Consider the following 18844-nt stretch of genomic DNA (forward strand, 5'->3'; position numbering starts at 1 on the left):
CCATGGATCCCATAATTATTTAATGGGACATTTATCTTCAGCAGACACAGATATTGAAAAAATCATTTTTTTGAACCACTTTGGAGTCTGGATTAGGAATTCAGGAATTGGGATCATCCACTATTGGATTTTGCTTGGATCCATTCCATGGATCCCATAATATTTAATGGGATATTTATTTTCAGCAGACACAAATATATATTTTTTAAATCTTTTTTTTTTTTTTTTTGTTACTTTGTATTAGGAATTCAGGAATTGGGCTCATCCACTGTTGGATTTTGGGATCCTTCCCTTCCAACTCAGCACATTCCATGGATCTTGTAACTATTTAATGTGATATTTATAATTTATTTTCAACAGACACAGTTTATAAATTAATATTTTCAGGCACTTTGAGCCTGGGGGTGTTTGATCCTCGCAGAACTGAGTTCATCCCTAAAATCCTGACAGGAACAACTCAGTGGGGTTGGGATCTTTGATTTTTCCTGGTGATTAATGAGGATAAACCAGGAATTCTGGGAGTGGAATCCATGCAGAGACTTATAAATTACCTTTTATTTTTTGTCTATTTTCTTTCCTATTTGCTGTTTGTTCCCTTTTTCCCTGTAAGCTACAGAGACACCCAAATCCAGGGAAAACAGCACAGCTCCAACATTAAAACCTGAAAAATTCCCGAGTTTTTACTTTTACAACACGAAAACGTTTTGATAATGAAAAATGTGGGCATGGAGGGAAATAATTGTGTTTATTCGAATGAAAACCAAACCAGGCACTTTCCAGAGCTGAATCCCAGAGGGTTTTTTTCCACCTCCTGAACATGGAAAAATTGGGAATGACCCATCACAGCGGGCTGGGAGTTAATGGTGCAGCGCTGCCCCATCTGCAGGACCCTCTCTGCTCTTTGTCATGGAAATTTCAGCGTCTTGGGCCCAGCTGGGATTCCCAAATCCAGCGGGATGAAAGCTCCAGCTCAGCTGGAGGAGTCAAGGCGGGAGCCAAAAATCTCCTTCATCTTGGGATTGGGGTTTTTAATTTCTGAGGGGAGCCAGGTGCCCAGAGCAGGGAGAGCGAATCCATAATTGGGGTTTTTATTTGAAGAGCGAGGGCTGGGATGACACTGGGCTCCAGCTGTCACCAAGGGCCTTTAATGGGATTTCTTTTGGGGTGCTCTTTGATTTTTGAAGGGGTATTAAGGGTTGGGGGATGTTTATCTTAACGGGGGAAGGAAGGGAGAAGGGAATAGCAGAGAAAACCCTTGGAAAAGCATCCCCATCCTTCATTTTATCCCCTCTCTCCCTGCAAAATCATCTTTTCTTAATCATTGCCCCTAAATTCCCACCATAAAAACAGAAATTTAGGAAAACAATGCCTCTCTCTACTCTGAATTGTGCCTGAACTCCTTTTCCCCAATTTTTCACCTGGAGGCGAGGATGGCGCAGACTCCATGGAAACCCCAGAGCTCTGAACTCCATGGAAACCCTGGAGATCTGGGAATTCTGTGTGCTCCCCACTCCCAGCTGCAGGAACGGCCCTGGAGGGTTTCCAGGAAGGATCAGGAGCTTCCAGGAATTGAGAGGAAATCCCTGGGATCTCCTCAGAGCAGGCTTGGATGGCAGCACAAAAATCCCATAAATTGATTCTGGGCTCTCTGGCTCCTCCACGCTCTGCTCCTGAGCTGTTGTCCCATTCCCTGATCCCTGGGATGGAATTCCTGTTCCCACCTTTCCCTCTTGCTGCTGATGTGACCAGGAGTGACCAGGAGTGACCAGTGGTGTCCTTGCAGAGTGACCAGTGGTGACCCTGCAGTGACCAGGGCTGTCCATGCAGTGACTGGGGCTGTCCCTACAGAGTGACCAGGAGTGACCCTGAAGAGTGACCAGTGTTGGCCCTGCAGAGTGACCAGGACTGACCCTTCAGAGTGACCAGGGGTGACCCTTCAGAGTGACCAGTGTTGGCCCTGCAGTGACCAGTTGGGTAGGGCTCCTTCCCTCTCTCCACCCTCCTTCTCTCCATCCTCCCTCCAAATCCCACAAATTCCAGTTCTCTCCCTGTCTCTGCCTGCCTTTCCCCCTGGGCTGGATTTTAGGAAGCTCTGAGATGTTTTAAGGACGATTCCAAGCCTTTTCCTCCCATTGGTGGCTCTGGCTGGGCTGTAGATTTAGATTTTTGTCATTTCCCGAAGTTGGGATGCCGGATTTGCCAGTTCAAATCCTTCCCCGTGTCTCTCCCAGCCCTGGATCAATGGAATGGCAGAAGGGACTGCCCAAAACAGGGTTTAACAAAGCCTGACCTGCCCTGTCTGAAGCGGGATTTCCCTGACACCACCTGGGCTAAAAAGGGCGAGGAATTGTCACTTAAAGGGAAATCTGAATGTCAGGGCCCAGTCAGGAAATTCTGGGATTGGGACTGCCCAGTCTGGCGCTGTTTTCTCTGCGATTGAGGAATCACAACCAGGGAAAAATCCCTAAAACCCCCTTTGGGACAGAACCAGCAGCAACACCAATCAATTCTCGTTAACTTTGGTCAACTGCTTTACTGGGAGACAGAGATTTCAACAGGCAACATCGATTCCCAGGCAGTCCTGTGGGTGCTGGGCTCAGCATTCCTGCTTTTCCCAGCCTCTGGAGCTGCTCAGCATCCCGCTGCTTCCAAAGGACATCCAGAGCTGCATCCAGAGCTGCATCTCAGCCTTTGCAGTCCCAATCCGAGCCTGGAATTTTGGCTGGATGAATTCTCAGTGCAGGGAGATGAATCCGAGTTTTCCTTCGTGTTCCACCGGTGGCTTCCTTGAGTTTCCAGTTCCTGTTTTAATTTTGTCATTTTTTTTACAATTCCTGCTTTAAGCTCCTCTGAAATTGGATTTATTGACATCTCTGTTTTTAGGCAGAGCTGCCCCAGTTTGGGATTCTGGGAAAGGATCTCCTTCTCCCTTTCCCCTTCTCCCCAAACAGAAAGAGGCAAACAGGGTGAAAAATCCACCCCAAAATGGATATTTCTGGGGGATATTGGAATATGGGAAAACACAGAATTTGCACCTCACAGCTGAGACAAGCACCAGGCTGGGGCTGCAAGTGAACACCAGAGTTCTAAAAAAATCTTTTCAGGCTTGGGCAGAGCTCGATCCTCCCGTGGATTTGCCTCCTTGGGCTGGTTCCTGCAGGATTTGGCTCCTTTTTTTGTGAGAAAAAGGATCAATCCCGTCCCACAAATGCTCCTTGCCGGCTGTGGTGGGATGGGTGTGGAACATGCTGGTCCCTGAACTCCTCAGTCCCCATCCCCCCTGAATTCACTGTACAGAGTTTAAAAAAAAGTCAAATTTAGCAGTCTGGTTATCTCGTACATGGCTTTGATAAGGCAGAAAAACCTATGGATACAGTGAGAGGTTGGGGGGGCAGTTGGCTGCAGAATTCCTGGAGAATTCTTCATTTTCCTCGTTTTCCTTAAAAAACATTTAATCAGTTAAAGACCCATGTCTTGTACGAAAGCTTTTGTTCCTCCAAACAAAAAAAAAAAAAAAAAAAGAAAAAAGCTGTTTTTAATTTCTTCCTCCCTTCCAACCTCATGGTCCATCCCTCTCCGATCCGGTCCGAGGTGGGATTTGCGTTGTTCCCGTGGGATCGTGGCCGGAACCGCGGCCGGGGCGCGCTCAGAGCTCCAGGGAGCTGATCAGGGCCACCATCAGCAGGGAGTTGGTGGCCATGACCACGATGTGTGGTGCTGGCCTCGTCCCTGAGTCCTCCACCATCATGCTCGTGCCTGGAAAAAACAGGGAACAGGGAAAGGGCGGCTGTGGGGTGGTGCAGACACCGCGGGGAGTTTGAGGGAAGTGGGGTTTGTGGGATTTTTTGTGGAAAAATGGAACAGGGAAAGGATGGATGTGGGGTGGTGCAGACACCCCAGGGAGTTTGAGGAAAGTGAGGGTTTGTGGGATTTTTGTGGAAAAACAGAACAGGGAAGGGATGGCTGTGGGATAGCGCGGACACCGCGGGGAATTTGAGGGTGTGGTCAGAGGGATGGGTGTGGTCACTCGAATGGGTGTGGTCAGTGTGGCTGTGGTCAGTGTGTGGCTGTGGTCAGTGTAGCTGTGGTCAGTGTGGGTGTGGTCAGTGTGGCTGTGGTCACTATGGCTGCGGTCAGTATGGCTGTGGTCAGTGTGGCTGTGGTCAGTGTAGCTGTGGTCAGTGTGGCTGTGGTCAGTGTGGCTGTGGTCAGTGTGACTGTGGTCAGTGTGACTGTGGTCAGTGTGGCTGTGTTTACTGTGACTGTGGTCACTGTGGGTGTGGTCAGTGTGGCTGTGGTCAGTATGGCTGTGGTCAGTGTGGCTGTGGTTGGTCTGGCTGTGGTCAGTGTGGGTGTGGTCAGTGTGACTGTGGTCAGTGTAGGTGTGGTCAGCGTGGCTGTGGTCAGTGTGTGTGTGGTCAGTGTGGCTGTGATCAGTGGTGTGGGTGTGGTCAGTGCGGTCAGTATGGCTGTGGTCAGTGTGGCTGTGGTCAGTGGTGTGGGTGTGGTCAGTGTGACTGTGGTCAGTATGGCTGTGGTCAGTGGTGTGGGTGTGGTCAGTGTGGCTGTGGTCAGTGGTGTGGCTGCGGTCAGTGTGGCTGTGGTCAGTGGTGTGGCTGCGGTCAGTGTGGTCAGTGTCAGTGTGCTCAGTGTGGCTGTGGCTGTGGTCAGTGTGGTCAGTGTGGTCAGTGTGGCTGTGGCTGTGGTCAGTGTGGCTGTGGTCAGTGTGGTCAGTGTGGTCAGTGTGGCTGTGGCTGTGGTCAGTGTGGCTGTGGTCAGTGTGGTCAGTGTGGTCAGTGTGGCTGTGGTCAGTGTGGTCAGTGTGGTCAGTGTGGCTGTGGCTGTGGTCAGTGTGGCTGTGGTCAGTGTGGTCAGTGTGGTCAGTGTGGCTGTGGTCAGTGTGGTCAGTGTGGTCAGTGTGGTCAGTGTGGTCAGTGTGGCTGTGGCTGTGGTCAGTGTGGCTGTGGTCAGTGTGGTCAGTGTAGCTGTGGTCAGTGTGGCCGTGGCCGTGTCCTGTCGTGTCCCGGCGCGCCGGTACCGCTGTTCCGCAGGATGTGCACTTCGGCCGGGGTGCCGTCCCCGCCGGGCCCGGTGACGCGGATCTGCACGAAGGCGTGGGTGAAATCCTCGGGGATGGGGATGTCGATGTGGCTCTTGCTGGCCAGGTACAGGGTGGGGGCCGAGTGGGAGTCCTGCCTGTAGAGCATCTGTGGGAAGAGGGAATGCTGAGCGATTCCCTGGGATTTCCTGGGATCACCCCCAGGACAACCCCACCCTACCTTGTACCCCGTCACCGCCGACTCGTCCGCCTTGGCCACCACCGGGTCCCACTTGATGCTGACTGTGGAGCCGGAAAAAGTCCAGGAGATGTTGCCAGGTGGCCTCTTTGGTGCTGAGGGATGGAAAAATCACACAGGGATTGGGTGGATCAGGCAGTGAGGAGAAGGATGCGCCGTTCCCAACCATCCCAATCTGCCACCACCGCGGGGCCTCCAAAGGACACCGAACCCAGAGCAAAGCCTGGCTGATTTTGGGGATCCTGTGCCAGGTGGAGGGGCTGGGGCTCACTCACGGGGTCTGGTGGTGGTGACGTTGGTGGAGGGGCTGGGGGGGCCGGTCCCTGCCCGGTTGTAGGCTCGCACTGACACGTGGTAGTCAGTGTTGGGGTTCAGGCCGGTGACGTGAGCCGATGTCACCAGCCCCGCTGTCCTCACTCTGTCAGCTGCCTCCTCCTTGTCCCCATCCTTCCAGTACCGGATCTGCGTGGAGAAGGACAGGATGGGGTTAGGAAGGAGGGGTCTGCAAATCCCCAGTCAGCCCGAGGGGTTTGGGGTGTTTGTTTCTGTGTGTTCTGCTTTGTGTGTGTGCGGGAATGAGGTCACGGCCTCCTGGGAAAGGCAGGCAGGAAAAATTGGATGATTCCCTTTAATCTCTCCTGAGAGAGCAGTGCCAGCCCCGTTAGAACCACGTGGTGTGAATTATCCCCCACATCTGGAATCAAAATGCTGTTTCACCTCACATAACCCACGGGAATTTCCCTTGCTGGGCTCCCAGGGTCTCCCATTCCCATTGGAATCTCCTACCTCGTATCCCAAAAGCACTCCGGTCACTTCTCCCTGCTCCACGGGCTCCCAGGACACGTCCATCTCTGAGGACAGGACAGACTTGGCAGTGACCCTGTAAGGAGCCGCTTTGGGTTCTGAAAGACAGGAATAAAATCCCTTTCCTGACTTTGGGCCCTGCCAGGATCAGAAGGTTTTCCCGGGCAGACAGCAGGTGTTGTGTTAGGGAGCGAGGGGAAGGGATTTGGGGGCTTAGGAGGACGAGCAGGGAGCTCTGGGATCCGTGTCTGCCCCGAGGCTCTGGGGCAGTCGGGGCTGGGCTCAGGGAATTGTCACTTTGTGTGTTTGGAGGAGCTGGAGTCGCTGTTCTGGGAGCCAAAGGAACGTCCGAGCTCCAGGATCTGCAGGGATGTGGCTGAGGAAAGGCTGGGTTGGGCGAAACGGGGAATTCTGAGCCTGTGCAGTCGTGGAATGGTTTGGGTGGAAGGGACCTTAAAGCTGCTCCAGTGGAGCAGGGACACCTCCCACTGCCCCAGGATGTCCAGCCTGGCCTTGGGCACTGCCAGGGATCCAGGGGCAGCCAAAACTGCTCTGGGAATTCCATCCAGGGAACAATTCCACACCAATATCCCATCCATCCCTGCCCTCTGGCAGTGGAAGCCATTCTCTGTGTCCTGTCCCTCCATCTCTTGTCCCCAGTCCCTCCCCAGCTCTCCTGGAGCCTCTTCAGGCCCTGGGAGTGGCTCTGAGCTCTCCTGGAGCTCTCTCCTCTCCAGGCTGGACATCCCCAGCTCTCCCACTGCTCTTTACCTTCCTCTGCTGAGTACACGATGGCCGTGAGGCTCTCGGGGCCCTCCCCTTTGCTGTTGTAGGCTTTGATCTTCACCTCGAAGGGAGTGTAGGGCGCGATGCTCTCGTTGCGGTACACGAAGTGCAGCGACTCCGCGTGCGGCACCCGCGCCCTCAGCCAGTCCTGGCTGCCCTTCCTCCGGAAGGACACGATGTACCCAAAGCCATCCCCGTTCTGGTAGTCCCGCAGCGTTGGCTGGGAAGAGACAGGGAGCCTTGGTCAGTCCAAACCAGCCTTGACTCATCCAGACTGGGACAATGGAGCTGATTTCCAGATGGAAATGTGCTCTTGGTTCACCCAAACCAGCCCATGGTTCAACCCCATATCCAAACTGGGACAATGGCACTGATTTCCTGAAGGAAATGTGCACTTGGTCTGTTGAAACCAGTGTATGGTTCAACCCCGTGTTCACATTGGGATGGCACCACAGATTTCCCAAAGGAAATGTCCTCTTGGTCTGTCCAAACCAGCCATTGGGTCATCCAGACTGGGACAATGTCACTGATTTCCAGATGGAAATGTGCTCTTGGTCCACCCAAACCAGCCCATGGTTCAGCCCTGTGTCCAAACTGGGACAATGGCAGAGATTTCCTGAAGGAAATGTGCACTTAGTCCACCCAAACCAGCTTTGACTCATCCAAGCTGGAATGGCAGCACTGATTTCCTGAAGGAAATGTTTGCTTGGTCCTTCCAAATCAGCCCATGGTTCAACCCTGTGTCCAAACTGGGATGGCAGCACTGATTTCCCAAAGGAAATGTCCTCTTGGTCTGTCCAAACCAGCCCTTGGCTCATCCAAACTGGGATGGCACCACTGACTTTCTGTAGGAAATGTGAGCTTGGTCAGCCCACACCAGCTCTGACTCATCCAAACTGGTTTGGTAGCACTGATTTCCCCTCCCAAAAATGCCAGGTGGTCCCACCTTGGTGCTGTCCCTGTTCCCCTGTTCCCAACTCACCGTCCAGGTGATGATGAGCTCGTTGGGAGCCCCTCCGCCGCCGCCGAGCCCGGATGGTGCCACCGTGGGTGCTGTGATGTCACCAGGGAAAAGCAGAGTTTGGGTTAAGGAGGTGGCAGCGATGGAGGGGAGCACAAACATGGTGTGACACCGGTGACACTGGATGGGACAGCTCTCAGAAAGGCCTGGGCTCTGTTTCCAGCCATGAAAATCCTGTCTGGAATTCCAGCTTGTGCCCGACCGGGTTGTTTAGGACTGGGACAATAATTTGGTGCCTGAGGGGACAAGGCTGGAGCTCACAAGCAGGGATGTGGAGGGGAGTGTTATTAGGAAGAAGCTGGTTTGTGTTTGGTGGGTTGGGTGCAGTTCTCCTGCTGCTGTCCCGTCCCTTCTGTCCAACAGCTGGACAAGGAACGAACATTCCCAGCTGGATGTGGTGCTGGGACTGCAGCTCTAACCCTGCTCATCTTTGACACAGAAATGGGAGATGATTCATCCCAGGCAGGGATGGGGACCCGGGGTTGTCTCACACCCACCTGCTTCCTTGGTCCGGATTTTGCTGGAGGGCAGGCTGGGCTCCCCAATTCCCAGGATGTTGCTGGCCAGGACCCGGAACTCGTAATCCATCCATGGGATGAGGTTCACCACCTGCGCTGTCTCCGCGTTGCCCTCGATGTTTATAGGATCTGTAAAATCCAATAACACCAGAGGGGAAGGAATAGAGCGAGGAGCAGTGTGGATCCAGGACCAGCTGGTGGCTGGTGGCCTCGGTGTGCCACCAGTGCCACCAGTGCCACTGTGGGGACACTCACTGGTGCGCATCTGCTTCCACTGGCTGGACAGGAGGGTCCGGGCCTCGATGAGGTACCTGGCGATGGGGCTGTGGTTGTCGAAGCCGCGGCTCCAGCTCAGCTGGACGCTGGTGTCACCGATGTCCCTCACCACCACCCCCCCGGGCGGGCCTGGAGGTCCTGGGGGGATGGGAAATGTGTCACCGACAGGGAAGATCCGGAGGTTTATCGCTCTGTGCATTGTGCACGTCCTAAATTCACATCGAGCCTCTCTTTGCTGGACGCTGGGAAGCCTCACCTCCAGCTTTAGCCTCTGGAAAAGCTCCTAAGCCTGGCTGGAAAGGTTGGAAAAGACCTCCAAGGCAATCAAACCCAAGTTTTGGGTGCAAATTAATCCCAAGAGGCCACATCATGGAATTATGGGGTGCAAGGTGGTTACAAGGGAAGAGCAGCTCATGTGAGTGCTCGGGGTTTGCCAGGAGCAGGGAATGCTCCCACAGGGAATTACCTCGGACAGTGAGCGTGGCTGACTCGGACGCGCTGTCCACCACGGTCTGGGCCGTGCAGGTGTAACGCCCCGAGTGCCGCAGCTGCGCGTTGGAGATGCTGAGGTCCCCGATGGCCTCCTTCTGCAGGCAGAGAGAACACGGTGGGGACAGCATCAGAAGTGTCCAACCACAGTCCAGAATTCGGTGGGTTTGGGTTTGGGTGGCTGGGTTGTGGTGGAGGTGAAGAGGGAGATGGGAAGAGATTCCCCCATGGGTGATGGAGCTGGATGGATCCGAGGTGGATCCAGTGCTGGCCAAGGCTGAGCCTGGGCTGGGTCTGTTTGGCCTGGGATGGTGACCAATGAGTGATCAATGAGTAATGATTGGAGATCATTGAGAGATCATTGAATGATCAGTGAGGGATCAATGAGGGATCATTGAGTGATCAATGAGGCATCAATGAGAGATCAATGAGTGATCATTGAGTGATCAGAGTGATCAGTGAGTGATTGTTGTGTGATCTTCAAGTAATTATTGAGTGATCAATGAGTGATGATTGAGTGATGATTGAGTGATCAATGAGTGATCATTGAGTGATCAGTGAGTGATCACTGATTTATTGTTGTGCGATCTTTAAGTAGCTATTGAGTGATCAGTGAGTGATCAGTGAGTGATCAGTGATTGTTTTGTGATCTTTAAGTGGTTATTGAGTGATCAGTGAGTGCCCATTGATCAATCATTGAGCGATCACTGAGTGATCTCTGCCTGCTGTTATCCACAGGTCTTTCCCTTTCTGCTCCAGTTTAGGAGGGGACTGATCATGGAATCATGGAATGGTTTGAACTGGGAAGGATCTTAAAGCCCATCCCATTCGACTATCCCAGGGCGCTCCACACCCTGTCCAACCAGCCTTGGACACTTCCAGAGGGGTGGAATCCCCAACAGCTGTGGGCAAAGTGATGGAGCAGCTTTGGAGGGCAAAGAACGAGCATGGAATTAATTTCCCATCCTTTGGGTGGCGCGGAATTCCCTCGGGACTCACCGCACTGGCTCGCCGGTAGTGCCCCTCGGACCTGTCAAAGTCGATGGGGAAATCATCCAGGGACCAGGTGAAGGTGAGGTCCATGGTGGGGTCGTGGGATGCGTGGCACTGCAGCGTCAGGTTCTCGCCCACGTTGATGTCAGCGCTCGATGGCGCCAGCGTGATCTTGGTGGCATCTGCAGGGAACGGGAATGGGCGAGAAGGGCCCTTAGCTGGGATATCCCGGTGCTGGAATCCAAACCTTCCCTCCCAGCTCCTCATCCCGCCCCTACAGCTGGAGCTCCACAGGAGGAGGAGGGATTGATAAATGGAAACGCTTTTCTCAAGCGCCGTTTGTTGGGTCAGGCAGAAGCTTTGCTGCTCCTCCTGAAATGGCTTTGATTCCCTGATTATTCTGTTTTTGGGATTATAAACAGAGGGGAAAGATCACATCATTCATTTTTAGCGATTTCTTGCTCGATTGACCCCAAATGAAGATCCCTACCTCGCACAGAGAGGATCCCCGTGCTGTTGGCCTTGCCCACGAAGTTCTCAGCAAAGCAGGTGTATTTTCCCTCATCGGATTTGCTGATGTTCTGCAGGATCAAAGTCCCGTCCGCCGTAATCGTCACCCTGCAAAGGAAGAGCAGCCACACAAAGGAAGGGTAAAAGATCCACTCATGCTGGGCATTTGGGAATTCCCACTGATCTTAGAGAAACTGGGGACAAAAATCAGATGGAAAAAAATCGTGTAGGAGTTTGCTAAGGAAGAAACGAGAGGACTAACAAAATTCGGGGATGCAGCAGCACATTTGGATCATCGAGTCCAGTCTTCTGCTAGAAAAAAATAAGATTATTTTAGCTAGATTGTCTAGGTGGAAGCTGACTCTGTGCTGCTACCTGCTGCTGTTGACCAGGAGTTCTGTCCCTTTGGTCCAGAGTATGGTGGCTTTTGGTGCTGCTCGTGGCTGGCACGGGATGATGACCTTCCCACTGCGGGCTGCCGGGATCAGGCGCTTCACCGGGTTTAGTCTAAAATCTGGAGCTAAAACTACAGGGATAAAAAAAGAGGATTAAGGCACGATTAGAAACACTGCCCTGGGGGGGATTTCAGCGCCGTGCGAGTGGGGATTGATTTGTTGTTGGATGGCTCGGTAAGAGAAGCGAGGCAGAGTCTGGAGAGCGGGAGAAGGGAGGAATTCCTCGGCTGCCGGGTGGATCCTGGGGCCTGCCAGGCAGGAATTCTGTGGCACGGAGCGATGGGAATGACCCTAACAAGTGCAAGGTCTTTGAGAGACACAACAGCAGCTGCTTTGGAGCCTGCTGAGGATAATCTCTTCAATACCCTGACCAGTGCAGACATCCAGCTTGCCTGAAACTCCTCCTGGAGCTGCAGATGGAGCCGGGATTTACCTGTTGGCCTCAGTGTGTTAATGTCGAGCAGTTGGTGCTCGGGGCCTTTAATTTATCTCTGGCATCTCCATGAGGAGATAAACTTTTGGACTAACGTGGAACAAGTTTGGCAGCAGTTCAGCTCCAGTCAACACCCATCAAAGCAGGTGGGATGGAGGCTGAACTCTTTTTTTTTTATCTCTTGCCTCCAAAAAAAGAGGAATTTGTAGTGGAGGAGAGGTTGTAGTGCTGCTGCTGGGTGTCTTGTCCACTTCCAGTGACTGAACAGATTTTTTTTTTTGCTTTCACTCAGAATTTACACAGGATTGAAAATTTAAAGACTTGCACAGTGTCTCGTTGAACCAGCAGCCATTTCAGCAGTGAGTGAAGCAGTTTTTGCCTGCTCTTATCTCACTGCGGCATCACCATGTCAGGATCACATCAGGATATTCAGAAGAGATTTTTTTTTTTGGTGTCCCATTGGAACCCAGAGCTCTGGGAAAGGAGGAATTACCTTGCACTGTTAATTCAGCGCTTGCATAAACTGTGCCATGCTTGTTCTCAGCCACACACTGATACATGCCAGAGTCCTCCAGGACTAGCTTGGAAAATCTCAGCTCTCCACCGCTCACTTCGATGCGGTTCTGTGCAAACAAGAGGATGAACCCGTTAGATGAGAAAAACAAAAATAAAAAAAAAAGGAAAAATGGAACTCAGTCCTCGGCTGGGTCAGGGTTGAGTTTCATCACAGACTCCTCGAGGCCGGCCTGGTTTTCCATGGGGGGAAAACACCAGAATTGTTTTTACGTCTGTGCAGTCACTCCCCCAGGTCAAACCTGAGCATCAGCAAGCAGGTGACAGCAGGACAGGCACGAGGGGCTGTTTGTCCTCCCTGCTGCGAGTCCCTGCAGCTGCACGAAGCAATGGCTGGGATGGCAGCGCCGGGAGAAGGGCTCTGGGCTTGGCAGCCCGATGGGGGCACATGGAGGAGGGATGCGGGGTGAGAACCGGGGCAGGGATGCAGGAGCGAGGCAGGACGAGGGGCGGGGGCTGGAGGAGCAGGATCAGAGCTGGCTTGGGAGGGTACCTGGGATGTCAAGGGCTGCCCATCCCGCAGCCACCGCACCGCGGGCCGCGGTTTGCCGGAGGCCACGCAGCTCCAGCGCAGGTCGGACCCGATGTCGGCCTCCGTGTCCGAGATCACGTCCAGCCACTCGGGCTGGGCTGCAGGGGACAAGAGAGAGGGGGCAGAGCCCAGGAGCTCAGCTGAGAGGTGGCAGTGCCAGGCTGGCAGAAGGACGTCCCTGTGCCAGCGCTGGTGGCGCGGCGGGGTCTGCCACGGGAACAGCCCCAGCCCTTTGTGCACGGCCAGGTCCTGCTGGGCTCTGCCTGGGCAAGATCAGAATCCAGGCCTGAAGGGCTGGTTTCTCATCTTAAAAGTAAATTCAGCCATTCCTGAATCATGGTTTGGGGTGGAAAGGAACTTAAAGGTCCCCCAGTGCCACCCCTGCCATGGGCAGGGACACTTTTCACCAGCCCAGGTTGCTCCAAGCCCTGTCCAGCCTGGCCTGGAGCACTTCCAGGGATGGGGAAGCCACAGCCCCTGTGCCACCCTCCCCATCCACCCTGTGCCAGGGCCTCACCACTCTTACGGTCAAGAATTTCTTTCTTATATCTCCTCTAAACCTTCCCTCTCTCAGCTTCAGGGAAAACTGAATCAGGCTGAGGTAACCAGGTTAAGTGTTTCAGCTTGACTAGATCTGGCTGACAGCTTGGAGCATTAACCCTGGTGGGAGCTCCTCAGGCTTGGAGAGGATCTTGAGCATGAGCCAAGTCTCATTTTTATCACTCTCCTTCCTTCCCTGGTTCCCTGATGTTTGCTGTGATGATTTCAGAGCCCGTTAAGAGCTCTCTCTGTCTTTGCCACAGCCCAAACGTGCCCACTGAGGAAAGGTTTCCCTGATCCCTGCAGGCCTTGGCTGGGGCTTTGCAAGGCCTTTAATCAGGGCTGGGAAGAGACAGGATTAGAGGGGATGGTTTTAGTCCCAAAGCCTCAGATCATTGCCAGGGGCGCCTTGGTGTGCTCTGGGAAGTTAAAATGTGTTCCCTGTGTGAAGGACACGTGTTTGGATGTGTCACCTGGATAAAGGACACGTGTTTGTGTCCCCTTGGATGAAGCACATGTGTTTAATGTGTTCCCTGGCTGAAGGACACGTGTTTGGATGTGTCCCATTGGATGAAGGACACGTGTTTGTGTCCCCTTGGATGAAGCACACGTGTTTAATGTGTTCCTTGGAGGATGGACACATTTGTGGCCACTAAGATGAAGAACATGTTCTTGGATGTGTCCCTGTGGATGAAGGAGTTTTTGGATGTGTCCCCTGGGATAAAGGGTGTGTTTGGGCGTGTCCCTGTGGATGAAGGACATTTTTGGATGTGTCCCCTGGGTAAGGGTTGTGCTTGGACGCGTTACCGTGGATGATGATGCGGCCCTGGTGGGTGTCCCTGCCTTTGGCGTTTTCTGCCTCGCACTCGTAGGTCCCCTCATCCTCGAATCCAGCGTTCTGGATCTGCAGCAGGGGCTCACTGCCCATCCACTTGGAGGATTGAGGCCCATCCAGCTTCCTCCACTTGATCCTGGGCACGGGGCTGCGGGAAAACCGATCGGTGAATCCGGGCTGAACTCGGTCCTGGCGTGACCGCCCTGCTCCTGTCCCACCGGGCCTTGGTTTTATCCAGTTCCTCCCTTTTCCCATTTCCCTCCATCCATTGGAGAGAGGAGGTGGAAGTTCTGCCATTCCCTCCCAATCCCAATCAATCCCAATAAATCCCAATCCCCATCTTGATCCCCATCCTCATCCCCATCCCAATCCTCATCCCCATCCCAATCCTCATCCCCATCCCAACCCCATCCCAATCCGAATCCCAATCCTCATCCCCATCCCAACCCCATCCCAATCCTCATCCCCATCCCAACCCCATCCCAATCCTCATCCCCATCCCGACGCCGCTCTCACTTTCCGAAGGCGAAGCACTCCAGGGTCACCAGCTGCCCAGCCAGGGCGTAGGTGTCCGCAGGGAACCTGGCCTTGATGCTGGGCGGGAACTGCCGGGCATCTGTACAGGGAAAACACGGCTCAGGGCACCTGGGTGACACCGAAATGCCACCCAGGGGGCTCAAAGGGACCCGGGAAGTGACATCCCAACTCCTCTGTTTGGGTGAGGCGACAGAGATTTGCTTTTTCTTCAGATAGTTCACTCTAAAACTCTCTTTGTAACATCTCAGGGCTCTGTAATTCCTGAGAATCACAGAATTCTGGAATGGTTTGGGTTGGGAGGGTCCTTAAAGACCATCCAGTCCCACCCGTGCCATGGACAGGGACACTTTCCAATCCCCATCCATCCACACCTTCCTCCTGTTTAATTCCCTTTTCCCTACACCAGAATTATCCTTTAAAAACAGAAAAACCCCATGGATAGAGTGAGAACAGGGAATCTTGGAGACAGAGCTGCTTCCCTCCCACCCCATCCCATGCCATCTCATCCCATCCCATCCCATCCCATCCCATCCCATCCCATCCCATCCCATCCCATCCCATCCCATCCCATCCCATCCCATCCCATCCCATCCCATCCATGTTTTTGGAGGCTGGAGGGTGATTTGGGTGCTTTGCAGGACATTAATTCAGATCTTTCCCATAAGAATTGGCATTTTTGGGACAACCCAAGAGCGCTGACCCTCTGCAGCCAGGCTGAGGCGGGAGAACTTGCTGAAGACGCTCTTGGTGATGAAGTCCATGTGGCTCGTGGCAAAGCAGGAGTAGTTGCCCATGTCCGAGGCCTCTGTCTTGGCGATGTAGAGGTTGCCCGTGGTCTGGGAGATGAAACGTCTCTCGTCAGCCGGGATGAAATTGGGGAATTCATTCAGGAGCCACCGGTAGGACACGCCTGGGGGGAAAAGGAATAAACTGGGCAGGTTTGTCCTCCCAGGTGGGATGGACACGGTGGGATTCCAGGCTGGAATTCACCCTCGCATGGACACACCAAATCTCTGCTTTGTTGTTTCACAAACCCCAAATTTCCTTCCCTGAAATTCCCAGAAAATCTGGAAACCCCGTGCTCTGCTGTGCCCCCCTCACCTGGGTAGTGGGGTGGGGGGCTGCAGGAGAACATCACCCCCCAGCCCTCGGTGATCTTCACGGGGTCCCGCTCTTCCGCTGAGAATTCCTGCAAAACTGAACAGGCAGAGTGAAACCCGGACAGGAAAAAACAGCTGGGGGCACATCTGTACTTCCTCTGCCCTTCCTTGGGTGGGTTTGTGTGGAGGGAGATCCAAAAATATCATTGGTTTCCTCCATAGCACTTCTAATTCCCCAAATCCTCCAAAATCTCCATAATTTCCAAAATCTCCAAATTCTCCAAACACTCCAATTTCTCCAAATTCTCCGAATTCTTGAAAATCTCCAAATTCTCCAAATTCTCCAAATTCTCCAAATTCTCCAAACACTCCAATTTCTCCAAATACTCCAAATCCTCCAAATACTCCAATTTATCCAAATTCTCCAAATTCTCAAAATTCTCCAAAATCTCCAAATTCTCCAAACACTCCAATTTCTCCAAATTCTCCAAATTTCCCTGGAAGTGCCCAGGGATTTCTCCATGCCATGATGTATTAGAGAAGTTCTCTCCAGCCTTTTTCTGGGCAGGCCCAGTTTAAGCCCGGCCTAACCGCGCTTGTGTTTTAAATTTACCTGGCGGTGCCAAACTTACAGCCAAAGCGGAGCGAGGCCTCCCTGCTCACCACGGTGCCCCTGGAATTGGTGGCCATGCACTGGTAGGAGCCGGAATCTTTGGATTTCACGGGGTTGCTGATCACCAAATCCCCGGCCACCAGCCTGTAGCGGGAATCCGGCTCCAGCTTCAGCTCCGTGCCGTTCATCTTCCACCTGCCAGGAGAAACGGGAGCAGGAACGGGGATGAATCCCCACGGGTGTGGCTGTGGGGGTTTTCCAGCTGGGGTGGGGGTGGATTTGGGTCTGAGAATGTCTCAGAATTGTGGGATTGTTGAGGTTGGAAAATCCCTGTGGGATCATCGGGTCCAAGCTGTGCCCAATCCCCACCCTGAGCACCCAGAGCCACCTCCAGGTGCCACCTCCAGGGATGGGCACCCCAAACCTCCCTGGGCAGCCCCTGCCAACCCTTCCCATGAGCAAATCCCACCCTGAGCTCCCCTGGCCCAGCCTGAGGCCGTTCCCTCTCCTCCTGTCCCTGTTCCCTGGGATGAGATCCCAAATCCCCCCCGGCTGCCCCCTCCTGTCAGGGAGTTGTGCAGAGCCAGAAACTCCCCCTGAGCCTCCTTTGCTGCAGCCTGAGCCCCTTCCCCTTCCCCTCAGGATTCTCCAAACCCTCCCCAGCTCCCTCAGCTCTTCACAGAATGAGGAATCTCATCCCCAACTCAGTAACTCCCCATATATAACAGCGGAGGGGAGAACGCAGAATTCCCGATGTTTTTATCCTGCTCCAGGTGCCGAGGGTGCCCTGAGCTCACCTGTAGGTGGCAGGAGGATTGGCCCGTGCCCGACAGGACAGGGTCACCTTTTCTTCAGCGGATCCCTCGGGGAATAGGGTGTGGGACGGCTGCTCCTCGAACACCGGCCCGTAGCTCCTCGTGCCGCTCTGGGCTTGGCACCAAACTGCAGGAGAGGCAAAACCTGCTCAGCTCCACTTGGCTTCCCCTAAAAAATCCTCCTCTTCAGTTTTTTAGGGTGTCCCCAGCAGCGAGAAGGAGCAAAGTGAGAACTGCACCCCATCAGCACAGCCCTGGCTGTGGGAGCATGACCCGCGATTCCCACCGAGCATCCCGCAGCACCCCTGGGGACACCGGGAGCAGGGAGCAGGGAGCTCCTGGAACAGCACATCAGGAGCTGGGAGTGCCCCCTGGCCCTGAGCTTCCTCCTCTGCCTGCACAGGCTTTGCCTGGTTCGTTCCCAAATCCTCTCCAGGGCGAGGGAGGAGAGGGGAGAACCGGGATCTTCAGGGCTCTGGACACAGCTGGCAGGTCCCCTCTGTCCCTGCAGCTCCAGCAGCTCTTGACGCCTCAAACCAGTTGGTTGGCGGTGTGGAAACCAGTGAAAACCAGAGCAAACCAGTACAAACCACAGCAAACCAGTACAAACCAGTAAAAATCAGTACAAACCAGTACAAACCAGAGCAAACCAGGACAAAGCAATACAAACCAGAGCAAACCAGAGCAAACCACGATAAACCACCACAAACCAGAGCAAACTAATAAAAATCAGTACAAACCCCACTACAAACCAATACAAACCAGTACAAACCATTCTGTTCCATGGCTGGGATGAGCCTGGAGTCACTTTTGGGGTGCCCAGACATGGATTTGACTCTGGTTTTGGGAACAGGGAGAACAAGAGGAACGAAGGCCCCACCGTGCCTGGGCCACCCTTTGGGGACAATGTGCCACTGGGATGTCCCAGCTGCCTTCACGTCTCAAACAAACAACAAATTCCAGCAGATTCCAGGGATCTGGGAAATCCCAGACTGGTTTGAGTGGGAAAAACGTTAAAGCTCATCCCATTCCACCCCTGCTGTGGGCTGGGACACTCCCAGAGCCCTGGGTGCTCACTGGAAGGGACACTGAACGAGACCAGGGCAGAATCAGCCTGGAAATCTCTTTGTTGAGGGAACAGCCGGCGGGATAATTGCCAGCACGTCTGTCCTGCCTGTCCCTGTCCCCTGGAGACGCCAGGCCCTTATCAGGGAAGGAGCCACCAGCGCTGATAAGCTCTGAGCTGCTTCCCCAGCTCCAGGATCCTTCTGTGATTGAATTAATGAGCGTCTCCAGCCCGCTGTGCCAGCCCAGTCTGGCTCCTTCCCCTGCTCCTGAATGAAGCCATTCCTGGGAATGGGATGTTTTATGGAAGAGGCACTTCCAGCCAGGAATGGGCGGGGATCAGCAGGAGGAGCAGCCCTTGAACTGCTCCAGGAGGAGATGGGATGGGATAGGATGGGATCCATGGGATGGGATCCATGGGATGGGATGGGATGGGATGGGATGGGATGGGATGGGATGGGATGGGATGGGATGGGATGGGATGGGATGGGATGGGATGGGATGGGATGGGATCCATGGGATGGGATCCATGGGATCAATGGGATGGGATCCATGGGGTGGGAGAGGAGCTCTGTTAATTGGCTCTGGGCTGGGAGCAGCTGCTCCCCTGTCCCTGCTCCAGGCAATTTTCCCAGCTCTGCTGCACAGGGAT

The 18844-nt window shown here is 53.8% G+C and overlaps 1 protein-coding gene across 1 annotated transcript in view; it reads right to left on the reverse strand.

Annotated features, from left to right (window-relative positions):
• Positions 1-2507: 2507 nt before the first annotated feature.
• The window catches only part of CNTN2 (contactin 2), a 29637-nt gene continuing 13300 nt past the window's right edge, over positions 2508-18844 (reverse strand). Inside the window, exons 3-23 of the mRNA XM_033080171.2 lie at positions 17110-17254; positions 16332-16507; positions 15701-15796; positions 15300-15509; positions 14579-14678; positions 14035-14210; positions 12649-12785; positions 12076-12205; positions 11070-11220; positions 10675-10802; positions 10191-10366; positions 9169-9289; positions 8682-8840; positions 8406-8555; positions 7870-7940; positions 6873-7107; positions 6084-6199; positions 5573-5759; positions 5280-5392; positions 5039-5207; positions 2508-3756 (exon numbers count right to left, since the gene is read on the reverse strand). Coding sequence (XP_032936062.1) covers positions 3647-3756; positions 5039-5207; positions 5280-5392; positions 5573-5759; positions 6084-6199; positions 6873-7107; positions 7870-7940; positions 8406-8555; positions 8682-8840; positions 9169-9289; positions 10191-10366; positions 10675-10802; positions 11070-11220; positions 12076-12205; positions 12649-12785; positions 14035-14210; positions 14579-14678; positions 15300-15509; positions 15701-15796; positions 16332-16507; positions 17110-17254 — 3056 coding nt within the window. The 3' untranslated portion in view covers positions 2508-3646. The remainder of the gene's footprint in view (positions 3757-5038; positions 5208-5279; positions 5393-5572; positions 5760-6083; positions 6200-6872; positions 7108-7869; positions 7941-8405; positions 8556-8681; positions 8841-9168; positions 9290-10190; positions 10367-10674; positions 10803-11069; positions 11221-12075; positions 12206-12648; positions 12786-14034; positions 14211-14578; positions 14679-15299; positions 15510-15700; positions 15797-16331; positions 16508-17109; positions 17255-18844) is intronic.

This window comes from Catharus ustulatus, chromosome 25 (genome assembly GCF_009819885.2).
Source record: "Catharus ustulatus isolate bCatUst1 chromosome 25, bCatUst1.pri.v2, whole genome shotgun sequence".
Lineage (NCBI taxonomy): Eukaryota > Metazoa > Chordata > Aves > Passeriformes > Turdidae > Catharus > Catharus ustulatus.